At 35.9% G+C, this 21,181-nt stretch overlaps 1 protein-coding gene across 7 annotated transcripts in view; it reads right to left on the reverse strand.

Moving 5' to 3' along the window:
- The window catches only part of CACNA2D3 (calcium voltage-gated channel auxiliary subunit alpha2delta 3), a 476,807-nt gene that overhangs the window by 27,148 nt on the left and 428,478 nt on the right, over window positions 1-21,181 (reverse strand). For 5 of the 7 annotated variants that reach the window (XM_069812301.1, XM_069812302.1, XM_069812300.1 and 2 more), the window contains 5 exons: window positions 20,907-20,968; window positions 19,927-19,971; window positions 13,835-13,897; window positions 10,528-10,598; window positions 1,333-1,408 (listed from right to left, as the gene is read on the reverse strand). In XM_069812301.1, the coding sequence (XP_069668402.1) occupies window positions 1,333-1,408; window positions 10,528-10,598; window positions 13,835-13,897; window positions 19,927-19,971; window positions 20,907-20,968 (317 nt within the window). Of the gene's footprint in view, window positions 1-1,332; window positions 1,409-2,893; window positions 2,940-10,527; window positions 10,599-13,834; window positions 13,898-19,926; window positions 19,972-20,906; window positions 20,969-21,181 lie in introns of all 7 variants that reach the window. The other 2 variants (XR_011329699.1, XM_069812303.1) reach the window with 2 other exon arrangements.

The following is a 21,181-nucleotide window of genomic DNA, read 5'->3' on the forward strand; positions in this document are numbered from 1 at the left end:
ATAGTGAAAATCTCTTGGATTAAAGCATACTTGTAAGAGAGAAATACTTCAGCTCTACATCCTGGGTGCTTATGTAAACTGAGATGAAGCCCCAAGCCTTGGGATGGAAGGTTGTTGCTAAGAGTTGTAATATATTTTAAAATTTTTCATGCAAATGTGATTCACAGCATGTTGTTCTATTTCACTGGTAATTTAAGTCTCTTTGCACAGCCTGGGACTTATTATTATGTCAAGATAGTCTTTTTTCAGGTTCAGGCTTTAGCGGATAGCAGACTGATAAGTGCAGTAAATCCAAGTTTGCAGGTATTTGAAAAACAGAGAGTCATGAAAATATGTAAATGAAAACATCCCAAACTGCGTATGATTATTAAACCATAGAAGCTATACATAGATATTTGGAAGTTGCCAGAACTTTGATATTTACTCAACAGTTTAACTATGTGTAGGCTTATTTTTTCTAGCTAGATCCCTCTGCATTTAAAAATACTATCAGATAACTTTTCCAGACTAGTAAAATCACTAGTGTTTTGCTGCCATTTTACATAAGAATTTTTCATGCTAATACTATCCTATAGTTGTTAAAATGGTTCCTTTTTAATATGCAAAAATTATACTTTATCTAACCCCTTATCAGTTCTGACAGATAGTAATCAGTACAGCATATACATGATTATAAAACACCTTTGGGGTTATTACATAGATATATGATTTCGCAACAAGGAAGCCTTGCTCTTGCGAGACCCAGCTTGACTCTAATCAGGCCTTGCAGAGGGACGGGACTTGTATTCAGATCTGATCTTAAGACACGGGTTTAAATGCATTGGCATTCTACTTTAAAATACATCTTCTTTAAACATTAAGGAAAAAAAAAACCCTGTTAAAATCACTGACTTGTATGCCTTGGCAATGAACCAATCCTTCCATATAAAAAAAAAAATAATCTCAATTTTTAATTTGAATTACATTTCTGCATGTGCGTATGTGTTTAAATACAGAAAAAAGCATATGTGATTCCAGCCCCCCAAACAAAGCACAATCTATAGCCAAATTTACAAAGTCCTAAGAAGGAGGATTCATATGGTACAAAGAACGTTCTGACAGAACCTCAGAAATGGTGGCCCAGCATTAAAGATGATTGTGTAACTATTTGAACTTGAAAATGCTTAACACTTTGCATTTGTTTATAATGAACCACTCATTCCTTGTATGCACTAGGATAAACGCAAGAGCATTCCAAATCAAAATAATGGGCTTACAATGGCCATGAGATATTTGCAACAATTTTCTTTGATGATTGCATGGAAAGGTGCTCAGAAAATTTACTATACTTACGTCCAATAAGCTATGGGCACTGTCGCTACTCTCTTTGTTTGTTCTACACATGGCCTGGTAGTCATAAAGTGTAATTCTACAGAGAAGAACAGAAAACTGCTTGACTAAAAGAAGAAAACACAGTGGAATAAAAATGATGATATGGAACAGTCTGCCCACAAAGTAGACAGGAAAATAAAAATTGTAACAGCAGCAGGGAAAAGAGGGAAAGGGATCATTAGAATACAGGTTACACAAAGGAGAATAAAGGTAAGAAACACTGTGAAAACTTTGTAAGGATTTTATCAGACTACAGAACAAAGCAAAAGCGTAACTGGGAGAAACCAGGGAAGATACATACAGTGTAACACACAATGATATAAACAATGTGAGGAGGAGGAGAATACACATTCAACATGATGCTTAAACAATCGGTTCTGGACTAAGTTCAGCACATTTAGCCCCAGAAAGTGAAAGAACCTATGCATTTGAGGGGCTTCTCACAACAGACCACTCTTGAACTCCAGTAAAAGCAGAAAGACACTTCTACAGTTCCAGCATCTCAGTGCACAACTAATTTGTAAAAACACAGTGTTGCTTCCAAAGAAGATAGAGGTGGGATTTCAGTGTATTCACAGTACAGATAATTGGAGCAGGATGGGTTTATTTTTGCTTCTTTTCATGAGGGCCAAATATTCCATGTCAGGTACCTGCTGTAATCAACATATGCTGGAAGCCTCCTCAGATGCATAGTAAACAGGGAAATTTCTTTCTGCTTGTGATTTTACTCATCATTGATACACTTCAGAGATCTAAATGTAAAATCCAGAACTCAGAGATAGTATATGGAATTGTGATTATTTCTCTAAATCTGTCTGTCCATAGAACAATTAATTAACTATATCCATCCACATAAAAAGCATTTAACATCTATAGCAGATGTAAAGAATCTTTAGCTGATAAGTTGCAACAAGTGTAAATATATAAAAGTTGCTAGTATTATTTGAACATATGCATTTGACTTTTGCATCATCAGAGGGACAAAGGAACACAATTGGACGTAGATGGTTTCTAGATGTATGAGATGGGACTTCAACATTTTGCAATGTGTGCCTTGCTTCTAAGTGAAGAGGAAAGGAGAGCACACAAATTCAGCTACGGAAAGGATGTCCCAGAAGCTGCCAAAACCAGGTCATGAAATGCATTCAGCATCACCATGAGGCATTCTGCACTGCATGCCATGAAACGTTGCAACCTGTACCAATAAAATGTTGGAATCCATTGTGGTAGAAACTGTAAATAATTTTTCTGATCTAATTTTGTGACAGCAACCATCACTAAAAGCTTCTTTATTAGGCCTATATTTTCTTTTTGGCTTACAGGCAAAATATCTAATATATTGGATCTCGCAGCTTCAACTAAACATTTAGTACATGGTCATACTGCTTACATTATTAATTTTATCTTATATTCAGAATAGAAATGGCTAGGAAGCCATTGTTTTGTGGACTGGCAGAGAGAGGCACATGGTAGACACACGCATAACTAGAGACCTAAACATGGGTGTAAGTTGAACACTGACCATATTTGGCAGAATCACGCCCACAGCCAGATCCGCGCACACAGATCTGCCAAGACAAACAGAGCAGTACATGGTGTAAGCTGTGCTGCCTGTGTGGCATGCAGTAATACACCACTTTCCCTAGCTTTTTTTTCTCCTTTATTTTTTCCCCCTTCAACCATGGTCAGAATCCAGCCCCTGTAAGGTAATCTCTACAGCTCAGCCTTTCCAGTCTCAGTTGGCTCAACTATTTTATTCCTCTAGATCCAAGGACTGTGTTGCAAGTCCACTTGGACCTCCTAGTGATGGTGGCAAGTGATAAGCACACAGACAAGGGCAGTTTACAGATGTTAATGTGATCTCTACAGGGCAGTCAAGGAATTCTGTGTGGATGAAATGGTCTCATCCTGCTTCATTCAATATCTAGTGTTACAAGTAGAATAGCATTCAGGTTCATCTTTATTCTTTCTAAGTGGCTTTTCAATATAGTAAGTTTGGTGACTGGTTGTTTGGTGTTTGGAAGAGCAGTCGATTTCTCAACTTTCAATTTCACACAGCAGAACTGCTTGGTCAACCTGTGGACTTCATCATTCTGCTAAGAAGTGTTAATCAAATACTATTTTAGTGTGCCATGTGGAACATCTGTTATAATTTGAACTTCACTTCAATATGTTGGAAAAAGCCTTTCCCCCCCTCAGTATTTGTACTTGTATTACATTTCTTAAGTAATTATTACATTATAATAGATGTAATAGTTTCAATAAATATCATTAAAAGTTTCAAAAACATCATTAAAAGATTGAAATATGTACTCACACAAATAATCAGAAATATAATTAACATTGCACACTGACATGCTAGATTTTTTTTTTTAGTAGATTGTCTTATTATATTGTAGGGAGTATACAACAATCTAAGATTGTACTGTGAGCAAGGGGAACAAAGATATTAAAATGTATGTAGTTTAAAAAAAAGGTCATTTAACGGGGAAAGAAATACTAATCTTTAGAGCAATGGCAGAAGGGAAAAGTTGTAATAAGCAACCTCAAAACCATTGTGGAACACTGCAAAATTGTTGTTTGGAAATGCTTGAACATCATCTGTGGATGTTATTATAATGAGTTTAATTTTAGTAAATATATTTGAAGGTGTTTCCAGTGTGAAGATTCTGGTTCAGGAACAAACTAGAAAACAGATAATGTATCCAGGTTAAAAAAACCAAAGAAGCAAATCCTTAGAAAGGTACATGGCAGACAGATTTCTTAACAAAAGCCTGAAACGAGTTTTGGTTTTTGAACAATGTATTCCCATCACAGTCACTGTCAAAGTGGGCAAGTTCAACACCTATCTGAAAGTTTCTAAAGATTCAAACAACTATAACACAGGATGTGCAAAATATGCCAGCGAAAGCATTATTGAGAAATGATCATAAAAGATCTGATTCTTCCACGCTAAAAACAAATAGGAATTTTGCAACACACATCGAAGATCAGTGGATGAAGCCCATAACAATGTTGAAATCTGAACACTGCAACATACTGAATCAATTCTGGATTCTCTGCCACTATGAACGGTACTAGAGCTCAGCATAAATGGGTTCCAAGACATTCACAAATTCAAATCCAGTTTTGTTTTGGTTTTAGTCTTGTAAATGTAACAGGAAGGTAAAAGCCTTCCAGCCCTATTCCTTATAAAAGCTACTATAGTATTTGTAATCAAAACAGTGGCCTAAGACACTGTGGTGCTTCTGTGTTCAGGTGTCATTTCCAGAGTGTTATTTTATTGCCAACATCTTTCTGAGATTTTAGAAACTAAGCTTCCTTCTCGCTCAGACAGACTGAACTCAGTGCTGCAGAAAGAAAGGCTTCCAGATTACCCTTTCTGAAGTGATTGTATCTCAGTTTTAAATAACTGCTTGCAGCTAACCCTATCCTGTTCAACTGACTATAGTTAATGAACATAACTTCCTGCTTCCCACGATCTAATTTTAAGTCCATCTAGATGCCCAAATCCATGCTACATATTACAGCACCTCACAGGAGAGCTTTGCTCTTGCTGCAGATAACATGCTTGAGACTTTCGGACATCACCACGCTGTTAACTGCCCATATTTCCACACCTGGTCACTGAAGTCTACAGAGCAATTGTTTTCAACATCAGTCATAGGACAAACATGGACTATGTGCAAACACCTTTAACTACTGGAAAATAACTTACCAAAACCTAAATGTGCACCTCCATTGTATATAACTTCAGGGGCCAAATACACTTCAGTGAAAACCTTTTTATTGTCAATTTCCTGATATAATAAATTCCAGTCTTGTACTTTGCAATGTACTTACAATTGAGTATGAACCTGGTTCGAGAAAATTAAATTTCTAAGACCTACCAGAAGCACAGGCTATATTAACAGATGTACTGTATTACTTTCAGCTAGATTTTCAGCACACCTATGGATTTCTACTTGGGACTGTAAAATACCATCACTGACAATTATAACAGCTGAATGATCTTCAATGCATAAAATTTCAAATGTTTTGTCACCAGCTCAAGATTTGGGGGTTTTCATATCATGTGTAGGAAAAATTAGCTTTTCACCATGGAAGAAAATGTCAAGTCCATAGAAAAAAAGGAAAAAGTGCTCCAAAGTACCAAGCAAAGGAAGCCAATAGTACAGGAAGCCCTAATTACTGACGCTATGCTTTACTCAGTAGTCTACGTAAAACTTAATGGTGACTACAGCTCACTTGTGGTGGAAGGGTATTCATTGACTCAGACACAAGACATACAGCTGTCTGGCATTCTCACAAGGAGGGGAAGGAGGGACAGTGTTGAATGGTATGAAGAGGAAACTACTTTCTAGAGAGGGTCCTTGTGGGGAGGTAGCAGGGCACTGTAAGAAATCCCGTACTGTTGCTGCTCTGGCTCTCGCACCTTCATTGATGGACAGATTATTAGTGTCCAGAAGCTGTCAGACTAATACCTTTCAGCACCAAGAAAATCAATGAAAAGCATAAAAATAAATTACAGCATTTTGACAAAACAAACTTGTCATCACATATCTTTGCCTTTATTGTTCAGCTATTCCCAATTGTCAAGGTGCTCCAAAGCATAACATGTATAACAAGTACAACTCAACCTGTATTTCCAGTATACAGAATGACAACTCATTTACATAGCACACATGCCTGTGTTTCTCCTTAAGTGGGTAAAATGATACCCATATACTAATACACTGCATTAAATCAGTGGTAATATCTACAGAGATTTAAACTCTAATAATGCCCAAACTCAGTTTTAAGACATTAATTTTAGATGTCATATGGACAAAATATGAGCAGAAAACATACCACACAGCAGTGCGGGAGTTTCAGAGCACAGGTACCAGATGCACATCTGGTAAATGCAAAAAAAAAAAAAAAAAAAAAAAAATCAGAACAGGGCTCTTCTTGTTGGTAATGACAAGAGGGAAGTGACAGATATTGTTTGGTCCTTTTGTACCTACTTGGAAACCTGTACTAGACAGTCTGCTATATTGTTGCCTTTCTGACAGCTGTTTTGTTGGTGAAAATGGAATGTCATTCTTCAGGGCAGTACAATTACAGATTATTCATTTAGAAATTGAAGATCAAGGGTGCAGGCATCATACATGCTCTGCAGTGCACATGATGCTAATATAGAAGATAATTATTGGAAATAGTCTGCTCATTTTCCTACCTTGAATGTCTTCTGCCTGCCCATACAAAAAATGCCTATTCATCTACCTGACTATTTTTTGTGGTATTCATGTCATAAATGTAAGGTATATTTTGAGCTTACTTCTTCTTTTACTAAATAAATCATCACTAAAGATAGGGAAATTTTTTACAATATAGGAACCGCTACATTGAAGAACTGCTACATCACAGTTGCATTTGTCCAGCACCAAATCCACTAACTCCAATTTGAATTGGTCCTTCAGTCTAACACTGATCTTCTCCAAAGTATACAGCTACATTCAGAAGCACTGACAAATTAATAGAAGGTCAAATCGATGACTGTAAAAATCAACATGAAAATAAACACAAATTTTAAATATAGGTGTCCATTTAACACCTTCATCAAAAATTTAAGAGTATCTTATTGAAATGAATGCTTAAATAAGAAAGAGTGGCCTAAACTAAACAGGAAAATATCCTTCATTTGGAGGCTGTGCTGCCTCAGTGGAAATCAGCATCCTGTTGGTGAGTAACCAGTTACTGTTTTCATGATTTGGCTTTAAGAATGTTCTGCTCTTTGCAGGTAGCTTGGTAAAGAGTTCTGAATTTTTTTTATAATCTTATAACCTGGAGGCAAAACACTTGCTAGGTTTTGCTTATAAAGCAAATCAAGACAGAGAGATGAAAGTCTGCCTCTATGTGTGCATGCATTTGGAGAACAGAGGTGAAGGATTTGGACTGTACTGTGCTGTAAGGGCACAGAGAGGAGGCATTCTTCACTAAGAAGCATGTGAGCAAAGGTAAAGGAACAGAGCCAGAAAAACTGAGAAACAAGAGAAGCTCTGAGAGCAACAAGAACTTATTTGAGCGAGCCTTAGCATCTGGGAAAGCTGGAATTCAGGGGTGCACCATTTCAGTCATATATCCTGACAACATGATTAAATACCAAAGCGTAGATTCTTCTTCAGAGGCCAAGAGGATGCCTGGTGGAAACAGAACTGTTAAGAGGAAATGATGCCGTTTCCATATTTGTCTTATAGAATTGCTTAGTTTTCCTCCTACTGGAAAGGATGAAAGGGTTTTGAAGTCAAGAGATATATAGTTTTCTCTTACAGATTTATTAAGTTCATTTCTTTGGGCATCTCATTGCTCTGATAGCCCTTAATTTTTCTGATATTAATGTAGGGTTTTTTAGATTTTCATGCTTTGAGCAGTTGAACCTATTTTTCACTGTTTTTATGTAAACAAAGTGCTGAGGAAACTATAAAGAAACTTTTTTCCAACTTATCTGAAGCAGATACTTTTCCATAAGCACATACTAATTTATTTAATAATAGATTGAAATTATATTCAAATTATTTAACTGTGTGCAATATTCAGGGTATAAGATAAACATCATTTTGCTAAATTAAATCACACAACATGTCACGTTGCTGTGGAGGCACTGATATAATTTTTCTCCCTAAACATAAAACCCATAAACTAAGAAAATATACATACATACATATGCACACTTTATTCAAAAGAAGTACTGAGTTTAAAGAAATTGAGGAGGGAAGGAGGTATTTAAGTTCACTTTAAAAAATAAACAGCAAACACAAAAATTGAATTTCATCCTGCTGCAGGTTGAAAAGAAATATAGTCAGCAGCAAACAACCCCCTTTTGTTTAACACTTGCAGCTCAATCCTAAAAAGAACTTCTATATCCCTCCAAATTAGTGGTAGTTGAGAGAACGCACAAAGGGTTATTTCATTCCTTTTGTGGCCAGACAGCCTGAAAGCTGGCATGAATCAGTGAGGTGGTAGTGCATATCTGCACTGCCGCTCAGATTAGTGGTGCAAAAGGAAGAAAGGACTCCCATCCCCATGGTTACTGGGGATGTTAGGACACTCTTCTACAGGGAAGATCAGGCACTGTAGAACCTTCTACTTCTAAACTAAATGAAAAAGGAGCAAGACCGGATCAAACAGGGCAAAGCTATGTAACTCACCTGCTGGACAGTAAATGCCACATAAGAAGCAAATTGCAAGAAAGTTTGGCTCTGGATATTATCAGAATAAAAGGCTAAAGAACAGAGCTTGCTCTCTGATTTTGTCTCCGTGGTAAGAGCAGCAATCACCAGTATAATGCATGCAACATCTATATTGTGCTCTCTGGGAAATGGCACTGGCAGTAGATTTTTCCACTGCATTATTCAGTGCTTTTTTTCTTTACTTCTTATTCCTTATAAATGAATTTTGGAAAAGCAAAACACAACCCCACCCAAACAAATTGGTAATCTTAAAAATACAGTAAATGTGTCTGACTATTTTTCATGAGAGCTAGCAAAGATTTCTTCTTCATATTGCTGGACTAATTTATTTTAAAGGCCTCATCTAGGACAGCTCAAAGACAGTTTTTGCTTTGTTGTTGTTGCTGCACAGAACTATCTGCTGTACAGCAGGAAAAGCAGGTGGCTCATTTAGTGCAATTACACCACTTTGATTCTCTCCCATTTTTAATTGATTGCCAATGGCCAGTTTATTGTGTTTAAATAATCGGCTCATTGTGTTTATATTTTTTTTTAGCGTGCAGCTCAGTTGCACTGAGCTAGTGGCTTCATTATCTGGAACTCCCTCAGAGCTCAAGACCAGCAAAATCATAAGCCAATGATGCCCGTCAAATTGGCGCCCGCCGCAGTTTAGCTGGAATACTCGAGCCATGCAGTCTTTGTTTTCTCAATGGTGGTGCATACTACCATCGATATTCTGTTTGAAATGGTTTGCTAGGCAGGACAAAACAAATTGGGACAAATTAAAGCGTTATCCCTTGATTTTGACTGTATGGTTTTGTTTGTATTAAATAAAATGCTTCATCTCTTGCATAAACAGATCTTTTCATCGGAGAACCCAGTCTACAAATATGTATTACTTCATTTCCTTTTACAGCATACGTTAAGAATGTAGTGCTAAACACAAAAAGGTTGCCACCCTCAGAAAACTAGGATTTGGGATGATTCAGTGAGTGCTAGATCTTTCCATTTCAGGTCAGTCATTTACTGGGAGTGGTACTCAGCTATAATGCACAGAGGCAGCATGGAAAGCTTTCTGCCTTTAAGAGAGCTGGTTTACCAAGGAAGCACACAAACCATCTGTTTTGGGAGGCTCTCTATACATCCTCACATGTAATAACTAAATTCAGCGGTTGATGCAATCAGTGGTGTGTCATTTTTTTATACTAGAAATGCATAGGAAAATAAAAGGGAAAAGTGTAATATGTATGGTCAGCACTTCTCTCATGCTGTAAGAGGACAAAGGGGTAAGGAACACTTCTTAGACCACGTGAAAGCCATGAAGACTCCAGTGTCGAGTTACAGGTTAAAGGGAAAAGTTCTTCCTTACTTCCCCAGGATGCATAATTTATTTCAAAGGACAACACATAAAATCACTATTAGTTTTTATTGTCATCATGATAGTAACACCAGGTCAACAGTCACAACAATGTGCAAAGGTGAATTAGCATGTGAATGAAAATGATTTACTGGCAGAACACTCCTCCCCTTTAACAGTAGGGCATTTTGCACTACCTAGTTTGAGCGATCTCCAACTTTTTACAGGTCAAAATGTTTAATGTTGCATCAGTGATCTGCTTTAGAGCCATTTAAAACTGTTCAGTAGTACACACGGCCCAATCCTTTTTCGGCTTGAGCACAGGAACAGGAGAGGCGCACAGCTTTAGCATCATAGGCAAATAAACTGTTCTTTTTAACAAGAAACACACTGTAGGCTGTCTCCAGTACTCTTAATATTCAATGTGCATGGCATCGAGTTACACTCAGATCATATGGAAAAGAGGCATAAATGAGAATCCAGCCACACTGCCAGTCTTGGCCTTCTTTTACATGACTTTGGGTTAGTTTTATTTCATTTTGTTGTTACAACATTTTTTAAGAGAGAGAAAGTTGAGTTAATTCTTACCTTTTAAAGGAGCCCATTGTTAGTAACTTGTTCATCACAGCCCCTTCAACCTCCCCAAAAAAGTAACCAGTCTGTAAGGGGAAAATGCAAGAAATTACCAGAAGCATAGATAAATGCAAAACAACGCTGGATGCAATTTAAACTGGCATATTCTAGGATCTGACAAGAGTGGCTTTGGCAGTTACATAGATAGGTTTTCAGGACGACTGCTACATAAAAACTGAAGAGGACTTCACAGTCATGGCAAGTTACAGGGATTACATTATTACCCCTGAGCAGATGCGAGAGCTTAAACAATATATTGAGGTACATTATATAACATCTAATATCAGAAATAAAAGCCATCCAAACCTAAAGCTTGTAAAGAAAACACACTAATCTGATCACAAACCCTTGTGATTAAAATGTTACTCAAAAAAGATATAAACAGGTTGTGAGAGGATTTAATAAACAGTCATTAAAAAGCATTGTTTATAATTCCTGCATGACCTGTTTAAGGAGCTGGAACAGTACATTTCATCAATCCTATAAATTTTAACTCCATTCAGAGTCATTTCATACTTAAAACCACTCAGCCTGATGAATTACTCGTTTTGTCCTTGTTCAGTAGATGTGGACTAATAAAAATAAATCTCTGTTGAGAAAAACAAACATTCGTCTTACAAATTTGGTATGTAATGCGGAAGTGACTCCATCATCCACAGCCATTCATATGACAGTGGAAAATCTTGCATGCACAGCATTTTTCTAGTTTGGGAAGACATTTTTTATTTTAGACCCTCAACTCCCAGAAGGATTGGGTATGTTCTCTGCATTGTTTAAAGGGAGAAATCCCACAATTTATGGGGGGGGGGGGGGGGGGGGGGGGAGGGCACTACACTCTCAAATTGCATGGATTCCATAGGTTTTGTATGAACTAAACCCCAATTCCATTACAAGGAACTTAGCTGACCTCAAGTATGCACCTGGGAGTTCGCAGGCAGAAAAGTTACAGCCCTAGCCAAAAAAAGGCATTCCTCCACCGAAAAAGCAAGTATTGCCTTTTTTTTTTTTTTTTACTCAGGGGAAACTTGGAACATTTTCCAAAACATGCGGGTGTGTAAAGTCTCGTAAAGTCTCCTAGAAACAAGAGGAACATTTGTAGCTTATGTGACTAAAAAAACTACCTTCAATAGCCCTAGTTGACTGATGAAGAAAGATTATCCTAACTATTGAGGAGGCAGTCAATGTCAAAAAACCTAAACCATAAATGACTAGTGTAACCTTAGATAGTAATAAACCTGATTTATCAAGTTGTGCTTCAGTCTTATAAAGACATTGCAGTGACAGTTCTCTCCACAAAAGCTCCATTTGTAAATGCTAGTTCTCGCACAAAGCAGTAACACACACATTATCATTAATTTTTAATATATCAGGATTTAACTGCAATTCAGATGAAGAACTGCACTTCCTCCAAACAAGATTCTTAGAGCAGTTCACGTCATTTTTAGAAAAAAAGTGCTGAAGCAATCCCAGACAGGTAATTGATAATGTGTCATCCCAGTTCCCTACTCCTCCATCCACAATAAATACAGAGTATATATATACACACACATATAAAAATAAACCTACACTATTGTAACTATCATAATCTTACTATAGCATTATAGAAACATAGAGACACCCTTACTGTCCATTTTAGGCTTAGAACCATCATAAATAAAAAAAACTAGGCCATAACATATTTCTAGCCTAGTTCTGGTCCAACAGTTGTCCACGGTATATTCTTCAAAGGAATATGTAATGGCTAGTATCAGGTAACCAACCAAAGGAAAAATCTCTTCCTAATCATATTTATTGGCTATAGCCAACTATCAACTAGCAAATCAGTTACACAAGCCACAGTTCAGTACCTGTGAATAATAACAACAGGGGGAATAATTAGACAAAAATGTTTAAATGTATCAAGATTATTCTACAATGAGTGTTTTTCTTAGGTATTGCTCAACTAAGTAGAAAATACAGATTTGACAGAAAGATACAAGGGGAAAAACCCCAAACAGCTGCCTCTAACTTAATGCAGTTAATATTTAAGCAAAGTTACATCTTTAGTTCATATTATTTTTTAGGTACATCCTGGAATTATATTCAGAACGTGCTTGGCATTCTCAAGGGATGGAAGCAATAAATTTAATAAAGTAAAACAAATAATCAATTTCAGTGCTCAGTTTTGCATATCAGAAAACACATCATGAAGAATGACTATTGCATGACACAGTACAACATGCTTAACAGTTAATGCTCTAGTACACTTTGGAAGGATAATAGTTTCAGAAAAATTGTATTTCCCTTGTTTATTACATGCTAATAGACTTTTTGAAGTCTCAACAAAAATGGAGCAAGAGAGAGAGGGATCATGAGGAAACATGCAATTAATTTTGCACTATGCAAAGGTGAATAATATCTGTATCTTTTTACTTGGCTTCTTTTCTGCCATTCACTTCGAGTTTTTTATCTCCTCTCCAGTCACTCTTCCAGGTTAGCCAGAGCGCTTTCTGATAGCTGTTTCTCAGTAACCAAGCTAGTCATAACAATTTTAATTCACCTGAGGGCTAAGTAGGAGCATGGATATTCCTATTCACAATCCCAACACAGAAAAGAAATTCAGCTTCAGATAATTCTGGCATAATTAGGGCACCATGCCAGCAGTTTTCCGGCAAAACTAAATGAGAATAGTGATGATTCCTTCATAAATAAGGTTTGCAGGACTGAGTGATTATACATTCATTTTTCAATAATTTTCCATGAAGACAAAGCAATTTAATGTTTTGAATGTTCTTCTCATTAATCATGATCCTTGTCCTCTCTGTTGTGATGCTGAGTGCTTAGTTTTAATCCTTCAATGACTGTAATCCACTTCAGAAAACAAACTCCTCAGCTAACAGCTCTGTAAAATTTCATTATCTCCAGTTGGAATGTAAAAGCTCTGTGTCCCCAGCGTCCTCCCTCCCTCCTCAACATTTCCTTGTGGCAAAAATGCCACAGAGAATCTTTTTTTCTTGGGGTAAAAATGTCTTATGGAAGACAGACACTTCTGCAGCAAAAAAGCCCTTTAAGAGAACATTTACGAGTTTAAGAGCAGACCCTGCCCCTATGGGAGACAGAAACCGAGCTCCTGTGAGAAACAACTTGTAGTCTTTGTTGAAGGAATTTTTTTTAATTTTATGTTACTAATTCCTTAACATTTTGAGATAATGGCCTATTTAAAACACAAGTAATTTATATGAACGTGTTACATGAGAAGACTGAATAAAAACCTTTCACTTACCTGTCTATAGTCTTCAGACACTAAAATAAACCCATTGTTATCTATTAGGTAACAGTTGATTGCCTGAAAAATAATAAGATACAATTTTATTTTTTTATTTTAGGTTACAGCAATAAGTTAATTACTTTAATTCCAAGTGACTTCTAAATGGGTAAAACCTTCAACTTGTTATAATGGCTTACATAACTTCTAAATGAATGTAGTCTCAACTTATGTGATGTTATCTGCTTTAATTTTTATGCATTTGTTTCATGCAAAACAAAACAAAGGTGTACAGAAAGCGAGGACATAAATAATTATAAACAAACACAAAAAGAACAAGAACGGTGTTTTTATAGTCCATTCTTGAAAGTTTTCCTTATAACTAACTTTGCAAAGGCATAGAACTTTGTTGCTCCTGATGGCTTCTCCTCTGTTTGGAGAAAAACATCAGCACAATGTCATTACCCTAATGATGTATTAGTGAAAACACAGTGTCAGCCTGGAGGACCAACAGGGGACCAGGTAGTATTTTTTAATTTGTTCATTGGGGGATGGGACCAGAAACTTCTGTAAAAGAGGCCCCACAGGTCTCCTAAAGCTTTTCAAATTGTGTTTTTAATTGGGAACTGGATTTAGAGGTAGGACTGTTAGCTTTTCGTAGGTCAGACGTATAAACTGCATAAAACAAGCTAAACCCAAATCAGTGCTTCCCTCCATACATGCATGCACTATTTTAACCTCAAGTGAATTACTTGCTACAGGCAGAGCTTTAATTACTGCGCTTCGGAGTTTAAACATAAGTTTCAATGCAAACCTTGATATAGCTCAGTTTCGCTTCAGTATTGCCAAATACCTACCTCAGCGTTAAATCTTTAATGTATTTCTATCGTTGGTCTAAATAAGCAAATATTTTATCACTGTTTCTTGAATTTTCTGTGACATTTGTGTAAAAAAAAAAAAAAAAAAAAGTAGTATGGCTTCCAATACAGGAATCATCATGGATTTGCTTTTAATTCAAAACCTTTCCTGCTGCAAATGGGCTGCACAGAGACATGAAAAAATATGCTTTCTGCTACACTCTGCACATGCAGCAAAATCTCTCTGCTGTTTTAGAGAGGAAAGCAGTTCCATGCAGTAGTAGTTGTGCAAGATGCTGTGAAAATGCACTCTGATTTTTCAAGAGATGCTTAGATGTGTCTGAATCTCATTCTGGCCACACATTAGTACTGTTCTGTGGGGCTGAAGAAGAGGAGAGATATGCAGAAATGCTGGCTTGAAGTTTAGTTTTTAAAAAAACAAAGAAGCCCAAATCAGTTTGGAATGAACATCATCCCCTAATGCAAACACAGGATATTAATTCTAATAGGGGAACCTAAGCTACATACAACCCCAGTAACAGAAAATCTGTCAAAAAGGAAGTTGAAACAACTCAATTCCAACCTTTGATCTGCTAGAAAGCCAAAAATTGGCAAATGCAATGTGAAAAGCTGATGATGCTGGCAAAGAATCGAGTAGAGCTAATGCATTCAGAAAAGGCAGCTACTTAACCTCAATGGTGTGTGAAGGGTGGAATTTCAGAAGTAGACTGTAACACCAGAACACTGCTCTCCCCAAAGTCAATCATAAACCTCCCACTAACTTTATTAGGAGAGGAGCTAAGTCAACAAAGAGCTCTTTTGAGGATACATATTTGCAGTCCTCATGCATGAAAGATTAATCTAAAGATAGTGCTTTAGAAACAATATTTCTCCACAGTACAGAAAATAAATAAAAGTAGTTATGCTGGACAAGAAAGAGTGTAGGCTTAATTTCATAGTTTACGGATTACAAACAGTTGGGAAAACACTGGCTCGATTCAAGAATTAGTGGCCATGTCTCAAATCTCTAAGACATAATCATTCACTACCATTGTTCAGAATTTAAAAAGACACTAATGTTTTAGCATGATTACCAGAAACAGGCATAAGGCAATAAGTGGAATCTGTATCTTTTGGGAGGAATGTGAAGATAAGAAGGTTTCTATTTCAATCCATTTTAGAAACATCAACAAGGGAAAAATATTCATTCAGCACCATTCATTCACCTGCTTGCCAGCAAGATAAATAACTTTCAATATTCATCACCACATTAAAGAAACAGTCTGTAACTTAAATTTAGCACTGACAAAGGACAGTGGGGTGCATTTACTTGTCTAATACATTAGCAAATCTCAAACAGAAGATTTCAGATACAAGATTAATGCATGGGATAATAGCATTCGCATAGACTAGAGCTGTATGAAAGAGGTTTGATTCACAGTGTTTCCCAGGTATTGGAAGCGAACTATTCACGGGTTTGCCCAAAGGTTCAAGTTCAGTGAACTTCAGATTTCAAGGGGAACGTTCCATAGGTGGAGAGTCCCTGAGCTTATAAAATAGAGTAGGCATGAAGTCCAGAACAAACACAGCAAGAATGTTGACTAAGGTCTGAGAACACATTTGAATTACACTAACTTTGATCAAGTTCAAGTGTATTTTTCACAGCTCCAATATACAATAACAGTAATGGAAAATAATATGGGTTAAAAAACCCAAAAATGAAAAAGAAAGAAAACAGAACATTAAAATAAAATGTGAGACATCAGGAAAACAAGAAATGAAGAAATCCAAAGCTCTGAAAAAAAGAAGAAAAAAAAAAAAGAAAGAAAGAAAAAGGATTTCTAATTAATGGAATGTCTGTATTTTAGAATCAAAAGTACCACACAAACTCATCAACTAATTCTCTGTATGGCTATTGTGCCATTCTATTTGCATTAATGTCTTAGTACTTTTAAATGCTTTAATTTATACCATAACTATTCAGTAGATATTTTCTTACCATTGAGAAAAGATGGCTGTGAAAGTTAACAGACTCAACAGAGGAGCTGTGATATTTGATTGAGTCCTATCAACAGTACATTTTGTCATTAAAAAAAGTTTGGAATCTCTAAATCACCTAGGTTCACTCTATTACTAAATTTCTCCATATGCTTACATGGCTCCTGCTGGTGTCAAGTGGAAATAGCTGAAAGGACTTTAAACTGCTCATGTTTTCTTTGCATATAAATGTACTAGCAAAAGAAGTTCTGCATGAATATTTAGCAAAGTATATGGCTCTTCTTATTAATTGCCAATGCAATAAAAAAGAAAAGAGTAGATTGTTTCTGGCTGTGCCCTCTTGGAATCTTTAGTTGTGTGTACTTGCTTCTTAGCAAGTAGACCAAAAATATTTTTGCAGTAACAAAAATATGCTTGTCTTGATGAAGTAGTTGGACACGTTGCAGCAGGAGCATGTTTTACACAAGAAATTATGTAATATTACTATTCTATCACAAAGGCTATGGCAAATGAAGGAAGTAATCTCTGCCCAGTTTTTAATCCCCTAAGCACGGTGGTTTAGGGTAAAAAAGAAGGAGATTTTATACAGCACTCTAACTTCAGCCAGACTACCTGCAGTTATACTTCTCAAGCTGGTTGGCTATGACTAGGAACCCATTGATGAAAATATTTAAAACTGCTGGAAACAATTCAAGGTAAAGCTTGCACATTAAGTCTATAGCAAGCTACAGTAAAGCAAGGCCACAAAACTCACGTAATTAACAGTTCTACAGACCTTCTTTTTCAATAGATGTCTGATCACTCTTAGGAGAATGGGGTAATAAACATTATGAGCTCAGCTTAAAATTGGTTAATATGCAAATGACAGCCTGGAATTTGGGTCAAGTAAGCACTTTCACCCACACCTGGGTGGAATCTGCTTTGTTTTTCATTGCTTCATATTTGGAAAAGTTTACTTAATGATTAAAATGATACAAGCTTTAAACAGAAGAGTCTGTAAGCTGTTATAGCTAGAAATGCAAAAGATATGTAGACATATGGTCCATTTCATTGCCAAAGATGGCATGATCATCAGGCCTTTGTGTTTTGGCTTACTGCAAATTTTATTTTCTATTATTTATTGCTATGTCTATCTTCCAACTGTTAGAACCCAGGGTCCTAGTAGATGAATTATAGTTTGTTGTAAGTTTTGCTGATTTGGTATGCTACAAGAGTTAGTGTTCCACTCTTATAACTGCTGATGTTTTAAGTTCTGCCTTTCTCCCTGGAATGATTTTTGTGATCTGAATCTCATATTAAGCAGACATATATTTAAAAAATTTTTTGCACTGCACCTATGTCCTGGACTCGCTTTTCAATAAAGCACATTTCAATGTCACAGCATGTGAGGTTGGGAAGTAGCATCCTAGAAATGAGATTGCTAAGACTGATGATGTACCTTTTAAACTTTTTATAAATTAATTTACACAAAAGTGATAAAAAAATAAAAATAACATTTTCTGCCTTAAACAACTAAATATCCAATACAATAATGGCACATGTTAGAAAGCACTCCTCAAACACATTCGTGAACTTTTTTTTTTACCACCGTTATTTAGTTTTGAATTACCTATCCTCAGGAAAGCCCAACTCCGCTAACTTTCGCTACAGGAAACATCACACAGTACTTCATGTAACCATTCTTCTTTATTTTTTTATGTCCTGAACAGCTCTGAACAAACTTAGTGCTACACAACACCGAGCACACTCCAAATGAACTAACAATTGTATAGGTAGGAAAACAGTCAGGGCAGCCGGTCAGGTGGTGGAAGATGTGGAGATTTCATTGAAAATACATTAACAGAGGGCAAGCAGCACCTCTGTGATAAGAAGTGGGAGTCTATTTCAAATGCTGGGACAGTGAGAAAGAGACCTGTAAAGTGAGACTATAAGAAAGATAAGAAAAGAACAGAGAAAGAGAAATGCAGACCTATGGAATACCACAAATAATATACGTGGGTTCCTATTGTAAAAAGTAGTGACACAAACTTGTGAGAACTTGAAGATATTCAGAAGAAATGGCTTCAGAGAAAAGAGATGAGAAGGCACTTTTCAAACATCAGAGTTTGCAATGGTGGGGGAAACTGCTCAGTTTTTCATGGTTTGCTGGGAGTACCATATGTTATGCTTTCCTGAAAAGGTTGTAAAAACTAATGCTGCATTGACTGCTGACTTTTGGCCATACAGATAGCAGCTTTCCTGAAAACAACTAAGCACATATAAAAAAACTGAATAAAACTGGATAAAAACTTTATAACTGTATAAAAAAATGTTATCCTATTTAAAAAAAAAGATTGAAATAAACATTACACTAGCATGAGCTACAAACAGGCTCTTGCCTTTTATGTATGTTTTGCAATAGTTCTTTTGGCCACTGTATGAAAGTATCATACAAATACAGCCTACAGTTTTTATTTCTAGATGTATGAATTTACATTTTATCATGCTTAAATTCATATACCTTGTTCAAGCACAGTTTATCAGGTGATCCAGATCTCCTCACACCATTCACTCAGTTTAGAGATAACACATGGATGTTATACCCAACTCTGATTTTATAGACTCTTGTATGCCTAATTCCTCCCCATATATCAATACAGTCTGTGCTTTATTAACCCCTTTTTAATTCATTTAACCTGTGATACATTGGTTGCTCAACCAAAACACCAGATGGTATGATGTCAAATGCTTTGCAAAAATCTATGCATAAAATATTGAAAATAGTATTTTTATCTAACAAATTAAACTACATAAAAAGCTACTTCAGTGAGTTCATTAAGCCAAACTAAGGTTACTTCTCTTTTTTTTTTTTTTCCTGGAGTGCTATTAATGTATTAGTTCTGCATAAATTCAACTCTGAATTCATATCTAATTCTAGTGTGAACATCAGAGATTAGCTTCTAAGATGAACAATAAAGTAGTAAAAAAATGCCTTAGAACAGCTTCAAATTATTTCCAAAACTGGATTCACAAAGCACAATTTATTACAATGCGTATTTGAGTTATCAGTGTCAACCTTGTAATGAAATGGATGTTTGTGAGCAGTCATAAAAAAAAAGTCTCACTATCTAAATAGTATAATATTTAGAAGGTGATTCCAAATTACACCAGGAGATTATAATGTACAATGAGATGTTGAAAGTAAATTCATCAACCTTATGTTCTATTGCAGTAGAGGTATAAATGGAAAAAAATAATAATTTATTAAATACTTACTTCATCATCACAACTTATAGCACATCTGCCATCAAGAGATGCACACTAGAAATGATATCAAAAATCAATAAAATATTTTCATTTCTTATTTGATGATTACAAAATATGACATTTTACAAATCCATATAAGCACGATTATAAAGAGTTGATTACATTTTTATCTGACAACAATTCTTCTAAAAATGGCTAAGAAACTTTTAAATCTGTTCACCAATTCTGGTCTGTTCCTGTCTGCAGAGAAAGGGTGCATTCACACTGTAACAATTTCAACTGTTTTGAACACCATAATCTCCTCCATGTGTTAGAAGCTTGGAGACCATTTGTAGACATGAATACATGACTTTCCAATAGAGGTGGGGTAGTGCCTGCATTTTATGGGTTATTTTCTAAAACAGTACAGTTCCAATCTATTCTCAAAATAGGGATGGCATCCTAATCTTTACAAAGTACATGGTTATCCTCTTTAATGAGTACAAATGCTAGATCCTGAACATTTTAGGTACAGTTTGTTAAAGACTATGAACGCCAACCATGACTCTCTAATCTAGTTTAGTTACTAATTCATATGATACTTCAGTTACTGAATGTTAAAGATAGGTCCTAAGTGAGAAGGCATAACGCTGCTACCACTGAAAATGAATAAATATCACGGTTTGGTTTACTGTTTCCACTTTTTCTGAGGGAGAAAATCAACACGTGTAAGGCCAGCAAAGTAACTCCTTATGCATAGGGGCCTAAAATTAATAATCTTTCTACTGGTTTCCATAAATATGGGATCAAGCAACTGGGTTTGACCACTGGATTCTCTTTTTTTGTAATGATGAGCTGGAACGTAAATCAGAAGATAGCCATTATATATTTCAAGTACATTGTTTCTTTACAATAGTTTTGCTTGTGACAAAAAAATTGTGGATCATCATCTGCACAGTTAGAAACCTGTTATGATTGAATGACAAAGAAAATTTTGATTTAAAATATACCTGTCTGCTTGCAGTCCAAAATTTCCGCTGGAAAAATTCAAGTTTCATCTGGATACCTACAGCTGGGAAAGACATAAATAATAATAAAAAAAACCCAGCATGTTTAATTCCTTCCAAATGATTATTTAAAATTAATCAGAAGGAAAAACAGTCTCATAATAAAAAGGGAAATAAGCCCTAATATAAAAAACCACAACTAATTGAAAAGACTAGACAGTCATATGTTAAACCATTTATGGTTTGGTTAAACATAAAGACACTGCTAATATGTGAAG

Source organism: Haliaeetus albicilla, chromosome 24 (genome assembly GCF_947461875.1).
Source record: "Haliaeetus albicilla chromosome 24, bHalAlb1.1, whole genome shotgun sequence".
In the NCBI taxonomy this organism is placed as follows: domain Eukaryota; kingdom Metazoa; phylum Chordata; class Aves; order Accipitriformes; family Accipitridae; genus Haliaeetus; species Haliaeetus albicilla.